The sequence below is a fragment of the Podarcis filfolensis genome (genome assembly GCF_964270895.1).
Source record: "Podarcis filfolensis genome assembly, chromosome: 3".
Lineage (NCBI taxonomy): Eukaryota > Metazoa > Chordata > Lepidosauria > Squamata > Lacertidae > Podarcis > Podarcis filfolensis.
In genome coordinates, this window is record NC_139606.1 from 41,041,720 (window position 1) to 41,063,299 (window position 21,580).

Genomic DNA, 21,580 nt, shown 5'->3' on the forward strand with positions numbered 1-21,580 from the left:
ACTTTTCATATTGCTTAATAACTGGGTGCATATATATTTACTATAAAGCTATGTTCATTGAATATATTGGGTCATTTTACAACTTATTCAGAACTGCTAGTCAGAAATCTGCCTTTTCAGGACTAATGCCTTTTTAAAAATAAAGTGATCACATGGAACTAAAGCCATAAAGATGCTGTATAACATTGATAATAGTAACTTGGTATATATCAGTATTACTAATAATCTTTCAGAAGACTTCAGATTTATATTAACCTCCTTGTCAAGCAATAACTGCTCAATTTCTAATTTATAAACACACACACACAATTTCACCCAACATTCTTCCTTATCTCTTACATCCTGCAGGTTCTCAACTTATAGAAAGCAAGAAATTAGAAACACAGCGAACAATTTTTGAACATTAAAGCAGCTAATTCACATTCCGCTTTACCATGATGCAATTTCTGAGCAGTCAACTTGTGACAGAAATTCATGCTATACTCTGTGATTGATGAAATCTCTTCCAGAAAGCAACTTCCAGAAAATTATCACATTGTATGAGTGATACAGTTGCATGAGTTGGCCTTGAGGGACCTAATTAGAGTTGCGAAAGAACAATAAAAAATATTTAGGAATCTGATTTTAGAAATATGAGAATGGTGAGAACAATGAAGGGAAACTGTGTAGGTGTCTGAGGAAAAAAAAAATTATTCATTCCTTGTGCAATGTTGCCGTGTAGTGATGTTTCCAACATGGTGAAATGTCTTATTCATTGAGCAATATTAACACATGGCAAAAGCCTTTACAATATGACTGTTGGGCAAGGCCACAGCATGGTATAATTTCAAGATGATGTGGATTGAGAAATGATGCTGCGGAGCAACAGATGATCTGATTCATCTGTTGAGTAGCATCACTGCTATTATCAAGGAGCTCTAGAATCTGATAGACAAACCCACATTTTTGAAACAAAAAACACCAGTATTTGCATGCATCAGGGATTAGTATTCAGGAAATATTACAACAAGCATGAGAATGTGGCCAGGAAAATATGGAGTAAAGAGTAAAGGAGTGCCCATCCCACTGAAAGCATCTTCCAACACCTCAAGCTTTCCTGACTCTCTCAGTAGCATAGACAGTGACACAGAGGTTACGCAGAGTTATAGCATATAATCATATCACAGAATTGTAGAGTTGGAAGGGACTACAAGGGTTATCTAGTCCAACCCCCTGCAATTCAGGAATCCTTCGTCCATTGTGGGGCTTCAACGCGTGACCCTGAGATTAAGAGTCTCATGCTCTACCAACTGAGACAAAATTTGCTCCTTCCTTGTTCTGAAATAAAGCTTCGGAAAAGGAAGGTAACAGTTAACACTGGGTGGTAGTTAAATGCATGCTGGAAGCCCACAGGTCAATGTTGTCTTCAGCCATTAAGTATGGGGGGGGGCATTAGCCACCCAGATGTTGGGACTCCAACTCCCATCAGTCCTAGCAGCATGGCCAATAGTCAGGGATGATGGGAACTGATGTCCAAAAAGATCTGGAGGGGCACAAGCTACCCACCCCTGTAGTAAATAAATAGCTATACTGTTATAAATTTAAAAACGTTGGTGCTGTATAACCAAATGATCCAGCACATTGCACTGTAATAATATTATCTGGTGAAAGAGAAATCAATCTGCCCTAGCAGTGCCGCTACAGAACTGCATTTATTTCAAACAGCGTTGGGGTGTGGCTTCTTCAAGAACCAATTAAATGAATGGAGAGATGCAGCCGCAGTGCTTGGAGGACTCCTCCTACAGTACTGTGACATCAGGATACAAATATTATTTTGATTCTAAAAAACTGCATGCGCCGATAAGGGCTGCAAGAGCACACTCTCAGAGCTTGCTTACAAGTAATTTTGATGGATTTGGAGGCCAGTATGTTTAGGAAAGCAGCTGAAATCTCATATAGTTCCTCACCCACAGCTACACCATGTCCCCACAATCTCATAGTTCTCCAAAGAGCCAAAAAATGAATAAACTAAAATGTCCTACTTTAACATTTTTAACTGGGGTGTGTGTGTTTTTTGTCACAGAGGCATCTCAGATTATGCCATACAATTGACACCTATGTATGGCAATCTCAAACAGTTGACTAAGCAAGATAAGTTAGGCACTATTTTCTCAGCAATCTAAATGATACTGTAATTAGTATTCCCTCAAAGAGAGGAAGACAGCAGAGTGAGTCCATATCATAGCATTCTGGGCTGCTGCCAAATTCTTCCACACTAATAGTCTACCTTCTTCTATAAGAGCTGATATTTTGGCTGTTGCTGATTTGTGCAATGTAAACTCTAGCAATTCTGAGGCAAAGTAGTTATTAATTAGGACCATAAAACTACTTTGCTATTAAAACCTTGTCTTTAAAAGTTTCTTAGAGATGACTAGCACAGCAGTTTGCTTTTATGTTAAATGAGAATCATATATAAGCACTGTAGGAATGAAAATGGCTCATTGAAAACATACAACTACAGCATTTTACTCAATCTTTTACATTTTGGGGAAATGCAGATGTTGGTTAATATATCTGAAGTATGTCTGAAAGTGAGATCAGGAGATGAAGTGCAATAATGCAGATCAAGCAAGAATGTGCTGTCTCAACTGAAAACGTAAGATTAATTTACAATCCGACAGATGGCAGAAAGGGATGGGAATAGGAACGAAGGCATCTCATGCAATAATGAGTTACTGGGATCTATAACCAAGGCCACTTGGATTCCATAGCAGTGAAATCCATCATAGGTTCATTGTAGAGCCATCTTGGCATTCAGTAAATACCTGACAATCTTTACAGCTGTGCAGAAGTGATACTTAAGAGTAAAACGTGTACATAAAAGACAGTCCTGCCTTCTTTAAGATAAATGCAGTCATACACATTCATTAAGTGCATCTCTGCCCTTTAATGAGTATGTATTAAAAAATATTGTTTAGTGTGTTGTTCAGGTATGCCCTTCATAAGCCTGAATTGTATGTACAAATACTGACCAACATCCTTGCCACTGCATATGTGAAGCAACTCGAAGACTGCAATCCTATGCCCATTTACCTGGGAGTAAATCTCACTGACCTAAGTGGGACTGACTTCTATTGCACAGTACCTTTCTGACTCTTTGGCCTTCTTCCAAATTCCAGCTGTAGCTATTTTATTACTGATCCTACTTGATGGATATTGATCTATCCAGCATCAATTCTGCAATAACATCTCATCTCGAAAATGGGGAGGGGAAGGGGAAGGGGAAGGGGAAGGGGAAGGGGGGGAGCCTACACCTTATAAAATGAAATGTGAGACCAGGCTTTGAACTCCATTTCATTTAAATTAAATAAATCACACATAGCCATCTGACGAAACTCTGCTATAACATTCAGATTACAATGCAAACCAGTCTATCTTACCAAAATGGGATCTGCCTTAAGCCTAATATCTAATGTGTCATGGTGGCAAATGACCCCAGGGCTGTTTTCCCAGTGTGTCCTCCACATGTTCCCAAAGCGAACCCTGTAACAATGCGGGGGGGGGGGAGACACTTTGCAAACATCTCCATTTCTCATTGTGGGCCTGGGCCCAAGAGCAGCAACGTGATTGGCACGTTCCCAGTTTGCTCGGAAAGCTCTGCTATGCAGTGATGGAACACAGTGACCAGCAATTAACATGGTTACCATCGCAGCCAAGTCTCCACTACAAAGGAATTGGAATCAGTCACAATGGGGTGGGGAATCTGTTTACATTTAATATATACAGTATCTGTATATGTATGTTTATGTATGCATATTTGCAGTTTCCACCCAATATTCAGGCAGCTGCGTGGGAGCTGCTGGAAGAAAACCTTATGCAGCAAACTTAACGAAGCCTGCTCCTCCTGCTGCACTTCTAGCTGGCGGTCCCCCTAAGGGGAATGACGGTGAAGTGAAAAGAAAAAGAAGAAAGACCACACCGAAAACATCTACCTTCAGAGCTATTGGCTGCTGGGGGTGGGGTGGGGGAGAGAGCGCTTAAACAGGCCCCATCTAAAGCCAGATCCAGATCCGCGTCGCAACCTTCCTTCCAGACCCGCTTTCCCAGAAGCCAACGGAGCCATTTTGACCGCTGTGTGACAGTGACAGCAGGCGAGGAATTGGAGACGGGGTGCGGGTGGGGGCTGCTGCCTGGCCGTCCTTTTGCGGCCTGGACGAGGGAAGGGGATGCAGGGAGACGGGGATGGAGCTGAGGCGGCGGCGGCGGCGGGATCAGCAAGGGAGGGCGGAGGAGGAGGCGGCGGCGGCGGCGGCAGGTGCTTTGTGGCCAGCCAGGCGCGCTAAGAGGATGCAACTTGGCCTGGGATAAGGAGCCTGCAGGGAGCGCGGCTGCGGAGAAGGAGGCTGCGGGGAGCTTAACAAAGGCTTGGCAGCGCGTCGCTTGGCCGGCCGGCCGGCGGGCGGGCGCGCACACGGGCTCGGTTACCTCGGATGGTCCAGGTCCAGCGGTAGAACTCCAAGGTGTCGTTCACCACGTTGGCGATGAGGCCCGGCTCCCCGGCGGCGGAGTGGCCCATGGCTGGTTGGCTGGTTGGCTGGCTGGCTGGCAGGCAGGGCAAGCGAGCGAGCAGCGGCGGCGGCGGCAGAGGAGCCGGCGGGACTGGTCGGGGCGCGCGCGCGTCTGTCGCTGTGCGCCGGGGCTGCTGCTGCTGCCGCTACTGCTGCTGTTCTTGCTGAGAATGAAATTTAAATCTCTGTCTCTGGGTATCTATCTGCAGGCCCCGCCTCGCTTCAGACGACTCCCGTGCCCGGGGCCAGGGAGGGAGGGAAAAGGCAGAAGAACAGGCGCCGAGGCTGAGGCACCTTGGGATGGACAGGAGCGCTTAGCTCGGCTTGCGTCACGTGGCCGTCGCCTTTCCCGGGGGCAGCGCACAAAGCGCCCGTCCAGGCGCACGCGCACAGACCCGGGGCGGGGGCGCGCGCGCTCGGAGCTGAACCACCTGCTTTATTGATCACGGCGGGGGCGGGGGCGGGATTGCTTGGTCTCTTCGCTCGATCCCAGTGCGGGGCGTCCATAAGGCCAGACGCATAAGGCCCCCATTGCAGCGGCTGGCGTGGGTGGGTTTCCCCGGTTGCCATGTCTTGACCAGCTGCCACGGAGGAGCGCTGGCACTGGGGGACCCTTCAGGCGGTGTGACCCCCCACACCCTAAAAGAGACCGTGTCGCCCCACTCCTTTTCCTGTTTATTTATATTCCTTTCCACCAAGCCACTCCGATTGGCATGCACCCTCCTCCCGCCCTTGGTACGCATGTTGAATCCTCACGACAGCCCTGTGAGATAGGTTGCGCCGAGAGACCTCAATGGGGATTTGTTGCCTTTTTCACAAAAGCAACTCGAAGCGACTAAATGTAGAAACAAACGTTTGAAACTATTGATAGAAGAAGAAAATAAGGACCTTTTGGGGGTCTTTTGACTCGAGTGATCTTGATTCTGCACTTGTGGCAGCTCCAGCTGAAGTAGCGAGTGCCACTGTTGAGAATGTGTAGTGGGATCAGGTTCCGCTTGCGCAATCCGCTGCTGTGGGCACGGTGCTGGCAGCATTTAGCCACATGCCCTCTAGACATTTAGCCACATGCCCTCTATTTCTCCATAACATAATTATCAGGTGAGGGCTACCTTTCCTGGCTTATTAAATCTAGCAGAAGCGGGCTGACTTGGTTGGGTCCACAGTGTAGTTAAACACTTCATAACCTGTGGGTGTGGTGCAACAGTTCCCAAAGAAACCAACTCTGGACCCCTTAGACTACCAGTCCATGACACAGATTAGTTTGACCCATTCCAATTTGGGTTCAGGCCTGGCCGCAGGACTGTGTCGGGCTTGGTCACCCTGATGGATGGCCTTTGCAGAGAGTAGGACAGGAAGAGTGAGACCTTGCTGCTACTGCTTCTTGATCTCTTATTGGAATTTGATACCATCCATCGACCATGGCGTCTTCCTGGACTGGCTCCAAGGAAATGGGAATTGGGGGCACTGTACTACAGTGGTTCCAATCCCACCTTTGGGACCGTGTCCAGAAAGTAGCATCGGGAGAGTGCTTTTCAGCCCCCTGGTGTCACAGGCAGGGGCAATGTGTTGTGTTTTGCCACCTGAGGCGAAATGGGAAGCTGCGAACCCACCCTGCCGCCACTGGGATGCATGGCAGCGCCCACAAAGCTGTGACGATAATGGTGGGTTCCAGCAAGATCTCACAGAGTGTACCGATTGTGAGATGTCTTTGGAAGCTGCCGCCACCTCATAGGCAGCTCGGCCCTGGCTGCAGGACATGATTTTATCTCCAAGGCTATTTAATATGAACATGAAGGTCACTGGTTGGCTTGGGGGCAAGGTGCCAACAGAATGCAAATGCACCCCGCTCTATTTCTCCTTGACATAATTATCAGGCGAGGCCATACAGTCCCTGGGTCAGTGCCTGAATGCTATGGGACAACAGATGAAGCAAAACAAGCTGAGCTGCCAAGACAGAGGTATTGTGGGTAGGCAGTTCCCATATCTAAGAAATGGGTCAACTCCCTACCCTGGACTCCCCCGAAGGAGCAGGTTCACAGCTTGGGGTGCTTCTGCATCCAGCTCTGCCACAGGAGTCTCAGGTAGCCTCAGTGGCCAGAAGCATTTGGTACGACAGCTATGACCATTCCTGAACTGGGAAAACTTGGCCACAGGATTTCATGAATTGGTTACTTCAAGACTGGGTTACTGTAATGCACTGTGTGTGGGGCTTCCCTTGCGCTGGAGCCGCAAACTGCAGTTAGTGAAGAATACTGCAGCATGACTGCTGACAGGAGCAAGGCCTTGTCAGCATATAACACCTGTGCTAAGAGATCTGCACTGGCTGCTAATCTGTGACTGGGCCACGCTCAAGGTGTTACTATTGGTATACAAAGCCCTTAAGGACTTGGGATCAGTTTACCTGCAAGATCACCTTATCCCCATATATTCCCTCTTGACCACTTCATTCTGTGGAAGTAGCACTGCTACAAGTGCCATATAATATCAGCCCCAAATCTGTAAGAAATCGATCTTTTAGTGTGACGGCATCTACACTTCGGAATGCCCTGCCTATTGACATCAAGCAGGCGCCATCACTACCTTTTTTTTAGGCACCTGATAATTTTTTTTTAAAAAAAAAATCTTTAGACAAGCCTTCCCAGATATCTAGAATGCTGATATGTTTTTAGTTTTTTTGCTGGAAATTTAAAATTGTTTTTACTGATAATTTTTTGTTAATTCTTTTTGTAGTTCACTGAGCTTCTTCTTTTTACAATCAAGCAGTATACACAGGTGAAACTCAGAAAATTAGAATATTGTGGAAAAGTTCATTTATTTCAGTAATTCAACTTAAAAGGTGAAACTAATATATGAGATAGGCTCATGACATGCAAAGCAAGATATGTCAAGCCTTTATTTGTTATAATTGTGATGATCCAAAAATCTCCAAAATCTCCTGGTAGATGGCTGCGTTGATCCTGGACTTAATGAAGCACAGTAGACCAACACCAGCTGATGACATGGCTCCCCAAATCAGCACAGACTGTGGAAACTTCACATTGGACTTCAAGCATCTGGCATTGTGTGCCTCCCCATTCTTCCTCCAGACTCTGGGTCCTTGGTTTCCAAATGAGATGCAAAAGCTGCTGTCATCAGAAAAGAGATCTGGGGAGCCATGTCATCAGCTGGTGTTGGTCTACTGTGCTTCATTAAGTGCAGGGTCAACGCAGCCATCTTTCAGGAGATTTTGGAGCACTTCGTGCTTCCTTCCGCAGACGAGCTTTATGGGGATGCTGATTTCATTTTCCAGCAGGACTTTGTCACCTGCCCACACTGCCAAAAGTACCGAAACCTGGTTCAATGCCCATGGGATTACTGTGCTTGATCGGCCAGCAAACTCGCCTGACCTGAACCCCATAGAGAATCTATGGGGCATTGCCAAGAGAAAGATGAGAGACATCAGACCTTGATTGATGCAAAAGGGGCCCAAACCAAGTACTGAGTACATGTGCATGCTTCTACTTCTCACAGGTCCAATATTGCTCTATTTGCAGTCCTTGTTTTGCTGATTTCATTTAATATTCTAATTTTCTGAGATTGTTAATTTGGGGTTTTCATCAGCTGTACGCCATGAGGTCTCCACTTCATGGCTGGGCAAGGATCTGAACCTTAGCTTCCTGGGGCCTAGTCCAACATTCTAACCCAGAAGTCTTTTCAGACCCAGGATCTACCTTCAACCCAAACATGCATTTAGGGATCAATTTTTTTCCTACCATATATCTGTACGCTGGTAGCACTGCTGTTGTGACTCATTGTAGTTCAGGCCATGACCCTACAGGAAGTCCCAACCCACCAGCTGAAAGCCAGTGCCCTAAAAACTATCCCACACTGGCAGAACCACCTCTTTTTTGGCTGCTGCCCATCATGTCAGGGAGGTGCCACAAGTGCCACTCTTCCTCACTCACCTACTGCAATCAAGTGGCAGCAAGGGATAGACATCTTTGCTTGATTGTCACCTGCTCTCTGCCTTTGGGCAGGTGCGCATAGGGCAAGGAGCGAGCAGGTGAGCAGTGTTGGGCACTGCACTGGGACCGAGAGAGAGGGAAGGAGGGAGAGACAACATAGAGGGGCAAGGAAGAAGAGGTGGCACTGGCCCCTGTAGCAACCTCTGCTGGCTTGCCAGCTCCCAGCTCTCTTTCTGGCAGAGAAGTGGTAACTTGTCCCTTGCTGCTGCTGCTACTGTGAACCCCCTGCTCAGTCAGTCCCCTCCTGTCTTCCTCTGGGTGGGGCAAGCACTGCTGTGCAAAGGGAGTGAACAAGCACACACAGTCCCTGCTCACTCCTTTGCTAAAGCGCCCGTGCCAAAGAGCAGCCTCCTTTTCTCCTCTATTACTTCTCCACTCTAGAGTAGGGATGAGGAAACTTTTTCAAGCCATGGGTTGGCCACAATCTCTTATGGTCAATCTCTGGGGTGGGGTGGGGGTGAATGCCAGTAGTGATTGGGGCCAGAGGCAAATGTGGGTGGAGGAAATGGTGCAATTCCCAACCTTGAAGAGTAGGAATATACATTCCATCCATGGAGAAGAACGCCTACTCAACTGATAAACATGGTGATGCCACACCAGTCCATCTATACTCTGGACAATCCACTTCACAGCGTCCTTTGTTGTCTGCATCATCCATTGAACTTGGCCATTTGCTTGAGGATAATGAGGTGCAATGGCGACAGCTTGGATAAGGTGGTCCACAAATTCACTGAACTCCATTGATATGAACACAGACCCATTGCAGGGGCTACAGCATCTGGCAATCCATGTGTTGCAAATAATTGTTGCAAGGTTGTGATGGTTGCAGCAGATGTTTGAGATGGGACTAAGAGCCCTTCAAGCCTTTTTGAGAAGGAGTTCACCACAGTCAAGAAGTTAGTCCCTTGAAATGGTCCTGCAAAATCAATATTGTCTTGACCATCTCATGGGAACATAGATGTCTTTGGTAGGTTATGCCAAGTAGCCTGGCATGTGCTGCACTCATTGACAATCTTTACAAAGTTAGAGTCAATTCCAGGTCACCAGACATAGCTATTATCCAAAGCTTTCATGCATATGATTCATGCATATGCTGCACAAAGTGTGGGCAAGATGGTTTGACAATTACATTCTAGGATAACAACATGGTTTATCCATAAAATACATCCTTTATGAGCAGACAGCTCATGTTGGTGGCTAGTGAATAACTTGAATTCATCAGACAGTTTTGCAACTGACCACCCACACCACCCCCTGAAAGACACGAAGTACTAGAAGATCTGAAGAAGTTACTACTGCAGCTTGATCAGGTTGAAGAGGTGCACATGGAAGGGCTTCCAACATCAAAACTTCCATTGGAGGTAGCACATCACAATCTGGTTTCCATAATGGCAGATGGCTCAGGGCATCAGCCTTAGAAATTGTTCTTCCTGACTTGTAGACTTGTAGATCATCAGGGGTTTGGCCTGGGTGTTCATCAGTATGTGGAGGATACCCAGGTCTACCTCTCTTTTAAATCAGAACCAGTGAAGGCGGTGAAGGTCCTGTGTGAGTGACTGGAGGCGGTTGATAGATGGATGGCAGCTAACAGATTGAAGTTGAATCCTGACAAGACAGACGTACTGTTTTGGGGGGACAGGGGGCAGGCAGGTGTGGCGGACTCCCTGGTCCTGAATGGGGTAACTGTGCCCCCAAAGGACCAGGTGCGCAGCCTGGGAGTAATTTTGGACTCACAGCAGTCCATGGAGGCACAAGCCAATTCTGTGTCCAGAGCGGCTGTCTACCATTTCCATCTGGTACACAGGCTGAGACCCTACCTGCCCATGGACTGCCTTGCCAGGGTGGTGAATACTCTAGTTATCTCCTGCTTGGACTACTGCAATGGACTCTACGTGGGGCTACCTTTGAAGGTGACCTGGAAAATGCAACTAATCCAGAATGTGGCAGCTAGACTGGTGACTGGGAGTGGCTGCCAAGACCACATAACACCAGTCCTGAAAGACCTACATTGGCTCCCAGTACGTTTCCGAGCACAATTCAAAGTGTTGGTGCTGACCTTTAACAGCCCTAAACGGATTTGGCCCAGTATACCTGAAGGAGCATCTCCATCCCCATCGTTCAGCCTGGACACTGAAGTCCAGCTCCGAGGGCTTTCTGGCAGTTCCCTCACTGTGAGAAGTGAGGCTACAGGGAACCAGACAGAGGGCCTTCTCGGTAGTGGCGAACACCCTGTGGAATGCCCTCCCATCAGATGGCAAGGAAATAAACTATCTGACTTTTAAAAGACATCTGAAGGCATCCCTGTTTAGGGAAGTTTTTAGGTATGAATAATAATAAATAATAATAATTATTATTATATGGACAAGTGTATTGTCATAAAAACTGAGCAAAAGACTCCAGCACAGCATGCATAGGCTTATTGATACGGTGTAAGTGGCTTATTCCCTGTGCACTTGCAATCTCTTAAAGTGTCACCTTATCATTAGGCTTAATAGTGGCACTATTGGTGCAGCCTACTGGGTGTGTGTAACTGGTTCAAAGACTTATTGTTTGATGAGATGCTCAAGATCTCCCTCAATTTTTTTCCTTGCAAGGCAAAAGACAAGTTTCTGGGCTTCATGTGAATTTATGCAATAATTGGATCCAGATGGAATGACACTGACTCCCCATTGTAAGCTCCCAGTTCCTCAGAGAAAACACTGGGAAATCTGTTGACAACTTGGCTTGCAGTGATGCCATGAATTCCTTGGACACTGATTCCTAGTGGTCCGATTCAGTTCCTTCCCAAGAGGCTCTCACACTGTCCCTTTGCAATGTTGAGTGGAAGCTTCCCTTTGAAAGAGCCATACAGCACATTCCCATCACAGCTTCTAGCAGTGTCAATTACCTTCTCATTGTAATCACAAAGTATACTTGCTGGCCTCAACTCTGGCAACGGATCCCGAGATAAAATGTGATGAAAGGCATCTTTATTGATTATTGATAATCCAGAACCAGAATCCATTTTCATTTATGAGTACATCTGGAAAAATTGCAGAATCCATAGGCATGCTGAAACTGATACAACTTCTGGACTTCACCGCCATACAGTCAGGATCTATTGCAGTTCCTAGTGGATTTTAAATGGTATACTTGCTCAAGTTGGCCATAATTTTTGCAAAATCTGCGCTAAGTGTCCTTGAATTTGCAAAGAGAGTGTTGATGCAAACCTCCACAGCCTGTGCTGGGCTTGGTAGGCCTGGTTTTATCCGCAGATGATATGGGGGGATACATTTCCTGTGTTCTGTTGACCCTGCTGCTACATGTTCTCTGCCTGCTTGCTATGAACAGCATTTATTTTCAAATCTGTCCCTGTAATTTCTGTAACATGTAGTGATGCAGTGTCACTGGGTAGGGCCTTCTCTTGAGCCAATATAAATGACAAATTTGGCAGTGTTGAAGTGCTTCATCATAAACACCACAAACAAGGCGATATCATTCCTAGCATGCCATCTGCGAAACCCTCAAAACTGCACTTGAGACAGTGTAGCTCTGCAATAGAAGCAGTAATGCTATGGGGGGAGGGTAGAATCCCTGTGACCCACATGTATGAACATGGGGCTAAGCTTTGGTGACCTCTAGGTTGGATTGTTGCAATGCGTCATGCATGGGGCTGTCTCTGAAGATGCTCAGAAACTTCAACTGGTGCAAAATTCAATGGCCAGATTACTCACCAGAACAAGACATATATTGAGCATATAACACCAATCCTGGCCCAACTGTACTGGCTGCCAATTAGTTTCTGGGCCCAATTCAAAGTGCTAGTGTTGACCTATAAGGCCTTACATGGCTCAGGACTTCAATACTTTATACAGACTGACCCGGACCCTGTGCTTGTCATCCAAGACAAGCTCTATGTCCCCTCTCTCCGAGAGGTTTGTAGAATGCTCTCTTCAGAGAGGCTTGCCTGGTGCCACCATTATATGTTTTGAGGCGCCAGGCAAAAACATTCCTCTTTACCCTTGCATTCGGCTATTAAATAATCTATAGCATGTTAAATATGTGTGTGGGGAGGGGACTGTTATTATGATTCTTTTATCATTATGCTGTCTATCATTATGCTATGTGTTATGTTTTTATTATTATGCTCTGTTGTTAATGTTGTACACCACCCTGGGTGATAAATTGGGAAAATAATATCCAATAATAAATAAGAATGTGTGGCATGAACATAGACATCCTGGCTTTAATAGCAGTGAAACAGGAAGAGAATAGCAGATCAGCAATTTCAAAGGAGGGGCCTCAAAATGTAGACCTTGAAGGATTCTTATCTAGTCCTGTTGACAGAATGCTTCCAATAATTATACATTATTCTTGGCAAGGTTAAGGAATAGGTCAAGGGCTTGTTTATCTAAAAGGTGTTAATATGGCTGAAGTCATGCTTCATCTCTGTCTGGGAGCAGGAAGATGAGTCATTCAGAACCATACAATTTTCTCAAGAAGGTAATCTGATGCTTATGGGAAACCCACATACAGGACCAGTTGGAGCACTTAACGCCTAATAGGCATTATTGAAATCTGGTGAGATAAGACTCAAGACTGGAATGTAGAAATTGAGGGGTATAACCTGTTCAAAACGAATAGACCGAACAGGAAGGGAGGAGGAGGAGTATACGTAAAGGATGCGTACACTTGTGAAGAGATCCATTACCTGGAGCACAGAAGGCAGATATGGGTACAAATTGTAGGAGAAAGAAATAGCAGTGACCTTACTGTGCAGGTCTGCTATTGACCGCCAAACGAGACTGAAGACTTGGATGATGCCTTCCTAGAGCAGATAACCAAGCATTCAAAAAGGAGAGATACAGTAGTCATGGGAGACTTCAACTCCCTTGATATCTATTGGGACTCAAACTCTGCCAAAAATGTAAGGTTCAACAAATTCCTCTATTGCCTTGATGTCAGTTTCATTTCCCAGAAGGTGGAAGGAGCAACAAGAGGATCATCTAACTTGAACCTGGTCCTCACCAACAGGGAGTAACTGATTGAAGAAGTGGAGGTACTGGGGAACTTGGGAGGAAGTGATCATGACCTCCTGATTTCATGATACAGTGGCAAGGGAAAGTTGAGTGTAGTTGGACATGCACTCTGGACTTTAAGAAGGCAAAGAACTACTGGGTGAGATCCCATGGTCAGAAATACTCAGAAGGGAGTCCAAGGTGGATGGGAGTTTCTTAAAGGTAAAATTTTGAAGGCACAAATGCAGGCAATATCAACAAGAATGAAAAGTGGGAGGCATCTAAAGAAACCGGTGTGGCTGTATAAGGAGCTTAGAGATGAGCGAAGATATAAGAAGTGGAAGAAGGGGGAAATCATGAAGGAGGAGTATACAAAAGTAGCCACAGTTGCAGGGAGAAGTCGGGCAGGTGGGCCAAAGCTCAGAATGATCTCAAGCTTGCAAGAGAGGTTAAAAATAATTTAAAAAGATTTCTTCAGCTATGTTTGAAACAAGAGGAAATACAAGCAAGTGGTAGGTTCTCTGCATAGAGAAGATGGAGAAATGCTACTTGGTAACAGAGAGAAGTCAGAACTGCTCAACACCTAAAGGTAAAGGTAAAGGTACCCCTGCCCGTACGGGGCCAGTCTTGACAGACTCTAGGGTTGTGCGACCATCTCACTTAAGAGGCCGGGGGCCAGCGCTGTCCGGAGACACTTCCGGGTCACGTGGCCAGCGTGACAAAGCTGCATCTGGCGAGCCAGTGCAGCACACGGAAACGCCGTTTACCTTCCCGCCAGTAAGTGGTCCCTATTTATCTACTTGCACCCGGGGGTGCTTTCGAACTGCTAGGTTGGCAGGCGCTGGGACCGAGCAACGGGAGCGCACCCCGCCACGGGGATTCGAACCGCCGACCTTTCGATCGGCAAGCCCTAGGCGCTGAGGCTTTTACCCACAGCGCCACCCGCGTCCCATCGCTCAACACCTACTTCGCCCAAAAAGAAAGCAGTGTTCAACCTGGTGATAAACAGAATACATGCTGGAAGGAGGAAGCTGCAGCCCAAGACATGAAAAGAGGTTGTAAGGGAACACTTACCGGTAGCTACTTTAAATGAATTCAGATCTCCAGGGTCTGATGAGCTGCATCCAAGGCTACTAAAGGAGCTTGTGGATGTAATCTCAGAGCCTGTCTATTATCTATGAGAATTCCCGGAGAACAGGTGAGGTCTCTGCAGACTGGAGGTGGGCAGATATTGTCCCTATCTTCAAAAAGGGCGGGAAAGAAGACCTAGGTAACTACCAACCGGTGAGCTTGACAGTGATACCAGGAAAGGTCCTAGAACAGATAATTAAACAGCCTTTGAGCACTTAGGAAAGGATGCTGTGATTACCAAGACCCAGCATGGGTTTCTCAAAAACAAGTCATGCCAGACAAATCTAACTTCTTTTTTTGATAAAGTTACAAGCTTGGTGGATTAGGGGAATGCTGTGGACGTAGTGTATATTGATTTCAGCAACACTTTTGACAAAATCCCCCCATAATATTCTTGCAGAGAAGCTGGTAAAATGTGGGCTAGATGAGGTAGCTGTTAGGTGGATTTGTAGCTGGTTTACTGACTGAACCCAAAGAGTACTCAATAATGGTTCCTTATCATCTTGGGGAAAAACTGACAAGTGGGGCACCACAGGGTGCTGTCTTGGGACCGTTGTTGTTCAACATCTTCATAAATGACCTGAATGAAGGAATTGAGGGGGTGCTCATTAAATTTGCAGATGACTAAACTGGGAGGGATAGCTAAGACAGAGTGGGGGATTCAAGATGCCCTTCAATCTGTTGATTGAAGAACTGGGCCCAAACTAATAAAATGAATTTTAATAGGGACAAATGTCAGGTTCTACACTTAGACAGGAATATCCAGCTGCACCAGTTTACGATGGAAGACACCTGGCTTGTCAGCAGTACATGTGAAAAGGATCTAGGGATCTTAGTAGATCCCAAGCTTAACATGAATCAACAATTTGATGCAGCAGCAAAAAAAGTGAATGCTATTCTAGGCTGCATCAACAGAAGTGTCTGTGTCAAAGGAAGCAATAGTACCACTCTATTCTGCCTTGGTCAGACCACACCTCAAATTTTGTGTCCAGTTCTGGGCACCACAATTTAAGAAAGATATTAACACGCTGGAATGTATGCAGAGCAGGGCGACCAAGATGCTCAAGGGTTTGGAAGCCAAGCCTTATGAGGAACAGTTGAGAGAGTTGCATATGTTTGGACTGCCCCCTTATTCCCTCACCCCAGTAATGCTAGATGAGTAGCACTCAGAAAGGGGTCGTTCTTTGCATCCGTGCTCTTCTAGTTAGTCACTGAAAGGCAGGAGAGAAGTAGAAAGACTGAAAAGGTAGTGGGGAGGACTCCCAAAGGAAAACAATGGTCCCTATAAAACCAATTAATCAATTTGCAAAGGCCAGAGTAAAGAAGCACATATTTAGCAACCAACAGAAGCTGTAAAAATATGGTACTAGAGGCAACTCTCTCGAGAGGTCTACATTCTCGAGGCTATCACTGAGATGGCCTAAATGTGGTTGTGCTATCTATATTTGTATCATGGGCAGCTGAAGATGGGAAGTGGGGCAAAGAGCACATATAGGCTATGCTCACAGTCTTATTTAATATTGCAGATAAACCAACTACAGTATTGACAAATTACTGATAAATTCATGACAGACACACAAGACTTTCTGTTTGCCATGCAATTTTACACAGTGCATTCGTTTTTTAAAAAAGGTTGTTTGAATATCTGTTTAAAGTATTGCTATCACAACATCTAACACACACTAGGTGTGGTGAATATACTTTTGCAAGATTCATTTGTCGACTCTTGAGCATAAAAATGTACCCAAGTGATGCTTAGGTGTTATGTTGAAATTAGAGTAACATGTATGGTCAAATCTAAAGCACTTTTCCACATAACAAGTTGAACACTTCACTGTCTCACACATTGCATGTGTGTGCTGTTGTTACAACACCTACCGTAACAGGTGTGTCAGCTACCTTAAGGTGTGTACTTGTTTGCAAGAATGATTCTGTATCCTGACTTTCACATTAATATTCATCTAATCTTCCTCTTAGTAAGTGGCTTTGATTTAATTTTTAGCATTATGTGATAAGAGCACAGTCATCTGTCAGCAATGAAATAGGGATAGTAACCTGGATGATTCAGTTAATTGAACTTTTTACACTGACAGAATTATTCTTCAATGTTTCCTTTGGAGACACATCTATTAAAAATATGGTTTACCAGAGCTTCTTAAGAACCTTAAGGAAGTATTTACATTAATGGTTTTAGGCTGTGCATTATAAACCCAGTTAACTAGCAAAAGTCCCTTTAAGATAGGTTAGTGTTTTATTTACTGTATTAAAATGTATTGGACTGGTATGTGTATTAACATCTGAATTAGGAGAGGCTATACAGTCCCTGGGGCAGTGCATGGATGCAGTTGTGAGATGAATGAGAAAAACCAAGCTGAACTTGAATCCTAGCAAGACAGAGGCACTGTCAGTGAATATTTCCTATGTCCAAGAAATTGGTCATGCCCACCCTGGACGAGGTTGCACTCCCCCTGAAAGAGTAGGATCACAGTCTGGGGGCACTTTTGGTTCCAGCTCTGTTACTGGAGGCTCAGGTAGCCTCTGTGGCTAGACTTGCCTTTTACCAACTGCAATTGATACAACCATTCCTCAGCTGGGGAAGTTGGGCCACAGCAGTTCATGCGTTGTCTACTTCAAGACTGGGTTACTGCAATGTGCTCTATGTGGGGCTTCCCTTGCGCTTGATTCAGAAGCTGTAGTTAGTCCAGAAAGTTGTAGCACAATTGCTGAAAACAGTGAGATCACAGAATCATAGAGCAGGAAGGACCACAGACAGCCATCTAGTCCAGCCCCTGCAATGCAGAAATCTCAACTAAATCATCCATGACAGATGGCTATCTTTCTTCTGCTTAAAAACCTCCAATGAAGTACAGTCCGTTGCCGCTCATGGGAGTCTGTTCCACTGTCAAACAGCTCTTACTGTCCAAAAGTTATCCGGGTTTAGTTGGAATCTCCTTGTCAGCCTATAATGCTTGTGCTCAGAAAACTGCACTGGGCCAAGTTTCATGGGTGTAAAGTAGGTTACAGCAGTAACCTACTTGGCTTTCGGCACATCATTTTGTACTCTCTCTCACACAGAGAGAGAAGTAATTCCCATTGGGCTCAAGTTTAAGGCCTGCAGCCTTAAACGTCCAGACTGATCTTTTTCCTTTTTAGAAGAAAAATAACAATAAAGTAAAGAGAGAAGCTTAAGAGCTTAATGTGAGAATTTTGATTTCCTGCTGGACTCCCAAGATCTGTTGTTGATCTCCCCCTCCTCAAATTTATTTCCTTTATAAAGTCAAAACACTGGGGCCTGTATAGACTGCGCTGTCAAGTCCGTTTCATATTCTTTGGGTCAGTTTTGGGGTCGTCGTCTCCCACCCCCACCAATGATCTTCCTTGTGCAAAGGGAGGCAGCCAAGGCTGCTCCTAAGCAGCGCTGGAAAGCAGCTAGAGAGCTCGGAGGGTGGCGGGGCTGGGACGACGACGACGCAAGTCTCCCTATGGCCATTAAAGGCGCGTGGAGACTAGTTGCCACTGTCGCGCTGGGCTTCCCTGCCACCTCCGGCCTCAGCGGCGCTCCTGTTTTGTTACCTCACGTCCCCAAGAAGGGGCGGGGCCTCCCGCCTTCCATGACGTCACCCCTCACAGCTGCTCTCATCCCGCAGAGTCGGATTGAACGGACTGGCTGGGGCGGAATGACCCTCGGGTGGCAGGGAGGGGCGGGGCTTTCTCTACGTCATTGCAGCGCGCGCTCTGCCAGTTCGAAGGTTTCGCTTCGTTTCGGCTTTCCCCGTCACGAGGGCGTCCACTTCTTTTCGCGTCCACTTCTGCGCAAGCCCATAGGAAGCCGGCGGCGGCGGGCGGAGTGTGTGGAGGGGGAAAGAAAGCGGCCCGCCGGCTCGTCAATCAAACGGCGCGCCAATCGGGAGCTGGGCGCATCTTTTTGGCGTTTACAGAACCGGCCAATCAGGAGCCAGTTTTCGGTTGGTGACGGAATTTAAACTGAGGAAAGCTGTTATTCCCCCCCCCCCCTTTCCGTGGAGCGTCCTGGGAGGCATGGAAAAATCAAAAACAAACGGTGAGTCTCGTCTTACCCGCCCGCCCGCCCCGGGTCCGGGGGCGGGGGCAGTTTAGCCTTTGCGGGTGTCTGGCTCGTTGGTGAGGAGGCTGCCCTCCGTTGCCTGCTTGCTCGCCCGGCCTTTTCTCCCCTGACGGGTGAGAGACCGTGTGGGAATATTACACAAGGAAGCATCCCTTGGGCTTTGGGTGAGCTGACCACATACAATATAAGAGAGCTGAACTTGGGAGGGGGGTGTCCCTTGGTGCTTCTCCCCACTGGCCGCTCTCAGTGCTGGGAACCAGTGCCGGATTTGCGTATAAGCTAAACAAGCTATAGCTTAGGGCCCTACTCTCTTGCCCCCCCCCCCAATTAAAGGAAGAAAAAACTACTATAATACCATATATAAATATTATAATTATATTTAGTTGTATTTCAATTCAACAACTAAATACCATATTTTTCCATGTGTAACATGCCCCCATGTATAAGATACCCCCTGTTTTTGGCGACCCAGAATTAAAAAAATGGGGTGAGATTGCCCCCGTGTATGACTACCCCCTCTTTGTTTCCCCAGTTTTTTTATTGATTTTCCAAATTTAAAACACAAAAAGGAAAGACATTGCAATATTAAAAATAAAAACGAACATATAAACACCTAACTGTTAGAAGCCCAATTTACCGGTAGTTTCCATTGTTAAGTGACTTCCTCAAATCCCTCCTAACTGAATTTCAATAGATCTCATTGTAGCAGTTTTCCAATATCCACTTTTCAATAAAATTAACTTATTCAAATTACTATCTTCCTTCCTTTTCATAATATTTTCAATCCATAATGTTATACAATTCAACATATTTTAATCCTAGGCCAATGTGGTACTTACAAGTAATTCTACTTATGTTATATTAGAGTATCTAGCTGAATAGTCCTTAAATTTCTTCCATTCTTCTTGATGTTCCTCCTCTTTCTGATCGCGTATTCTTGCAGTCAGGCTGGCCAGCTCCAAAAAGTCCAACATCTTCATCTGCCATTCCTCCACTGTTGGTATTTCTTGCAATTTCCAATTTTTGGCTAGCAAAATTCTTGCTGTAGTTGTGGCATACAAAAACAGTCCAACATCTTTTTTGGGCAATTCCAGCCCTATTATTCCAAGTAGAGAGGCTTCTGGTTTCTTAATAACATTATTTTAATAACATTATTTTTTAGTAAAAAAACCCTAGTCTTACACATGGAAAAGTACAGTCCATAATTTGTTATGTGCAAATGGCTTTAGATACCTATTAGGTCCATAAATTACCATTTAGGATATATTCAACCCAAAAAACAGCGACAACAGGCCTCCATTAGCTTCAGTATCTTAGGGCCTCATCAAACCTACCATAAATCTGGTCCCGCTGGGAACATAGGAAGCTACCAGCTACCTGCTGGGAACATAGGAAGCCAGACTACTGACCCATTTAATTCAGTATTGTCTTCCACGGTTTCACACAGCAGGCTTTTGCAGCTCCTTATCTTGAAATGATGAGAATTGAACCTGGGACCTTTTGCATGCAAAGCATGTGCTTAACAATATAATAATAATAATTTTTGCTCCCTGCCCATCTTACTGGGTTGCCCCACACACTTTGGGTGGCTTCCAACATATATAAAAACATAATAAAACATTAAACATCAACAAGCTTCTCTATACAGGACTGCCTTGAGATGTCTTCTAAAGGTTATCTAGTTACTCATCTCCTGAGCTACAGCCCCTTTCCCTACTAAATAAATAAAACATAGGGTTTTTTCCTTGTCTTATTCCCGTGCTGGGGACGGGGGACTTGATGTTTATTTTCATCCGTGTCTTCCTGGATGAAATTAAAAATCGAGCTTGAAGTCACATCTCTAAAATGCGATGTTGTATCGGAGGATTTATATGCCCCATCCTTCCATTAGTAGCATGTTGTTGCTAACAATATAGTCCAGCAATAAAAAATACTGGCAACAAAGCAACGTATGCAAAGTAGCAGTGTCAGCATGGAAGTTAATTACCGTATTTTTCGCCCTATAGGACACACTTTTCCCCCTCCAAAAATGAAGGGGAAATGTGTGTGCGTCCTATGGGGCGAGTGCAGGCTTTCACTGAAGCCTGGAGAGCGAGGGGGGTCGGTGCACACCGACCCCTCTCGCTCTCCAGGCTTCAGGAAGCTATCCGCTAACCGTGGGAGACGCAGCTCTCCCACAGCTAGCGGAGACCTTGCCGGCACCCAGAAGCTTGGGGCGCGCTGAGCTCAGCACGCCCCAAGCTTCGGGCTTAGCGCAGCGCTCCGCCAGCCGTGGCTCCCACGGCTTGCGGATAGCAGCCTGTTCTGGTGGCTGGGGTCGGGGGAAGCTCGGGCTTCCCCCGCCCCAGCCCCGCACCTGGGGGGGAAATAAATTTTTTTTTTCTTTATTCCCCCACAAAAAAACTAGGTGCGTCCTATGGGGCGAAAAATACGGTATATTACTAAGACCTGGGCAAACAAAAAGCCCTAATCACAATTAATTAGGGAGTAACACTTTGCCTATTTCTCCACTATCACCAAACTCCTTTGCCCCCAACCATATGAAAATATGAGCTCCATAAACTACTCTTTCTTGGTCAAATTGGAGCCACTGCATTTTTTAAATCAAACAAGAATTCATCTCCTTAAACCAGGACTTAATGTTGGCTAGGAAGGAAGAGATTATAAGTGCCTTCATAGTCAGAAGAGTTCAAAGGATCCGAGGCTCCACTCTAAATGCAACTGACAGGCTTTGAGGATGTTGCTTGAGTAGTGTTGAGTAGTGTTGCTATCCTAAAATATAGTAGCATTGGACAGATGAAACCAAACTAATTGTGG

General features: G+C 45.8%; 2 protein-coding genes across 5 annotated transcripts in view; one reads left to right on the forward strand and one right to left on the reverse strand.

The window, feature by feature from the left end:
- The window catches only part of ELOVL4 (ELOVL fatty acid elongase 4), a 48,307-nt gene extending 43,175 nt beyond the window's left edge, over positions 1-5,132 (reverse strand). The window contains 5 exon segments of the mRNA XM_083608146.1: positions 4,465-4,561; positions 4,563-4,644; positions 4,646-4,701; positions 4,703-4,802; positions 4,804-5,132. Of these exon segments, the coding sequence (XP_083464272.1) occupies positions 4,465-4,561; positions 4,563-4,644; positions 4,646-4,701; positions 4,703-4,802; positions 4,804-5,117 (649 nt within the window). The 5' untranslated portion in view covers positions 5,118-5,132.
- Positions 5,133-13,375: 8,243 nt separating this feature from the next.
- The window catches only part of TTK (TTK protein kinase), a 39,961-nt gene continuing 31,756 nt past the window's right edge, over positions 13,376-21,580 (forward strand). Inside the window, exon 1 of one of the 4 annotated variants that reach the window (XM_083608131.1) lies at positions 13,376-13,721. In XM_083608131.1, coding sequence (XP_083464257.1) covers positions 13,634-13,721 — 88 coding nt within the window. In that variant the 5' untranslated portion in view covers positions 13,376-13,633. The other 3 variants (XM_083608132.1, XM_083608133.1, XM_083608134.1) reach the window with 3 other exon arrangements.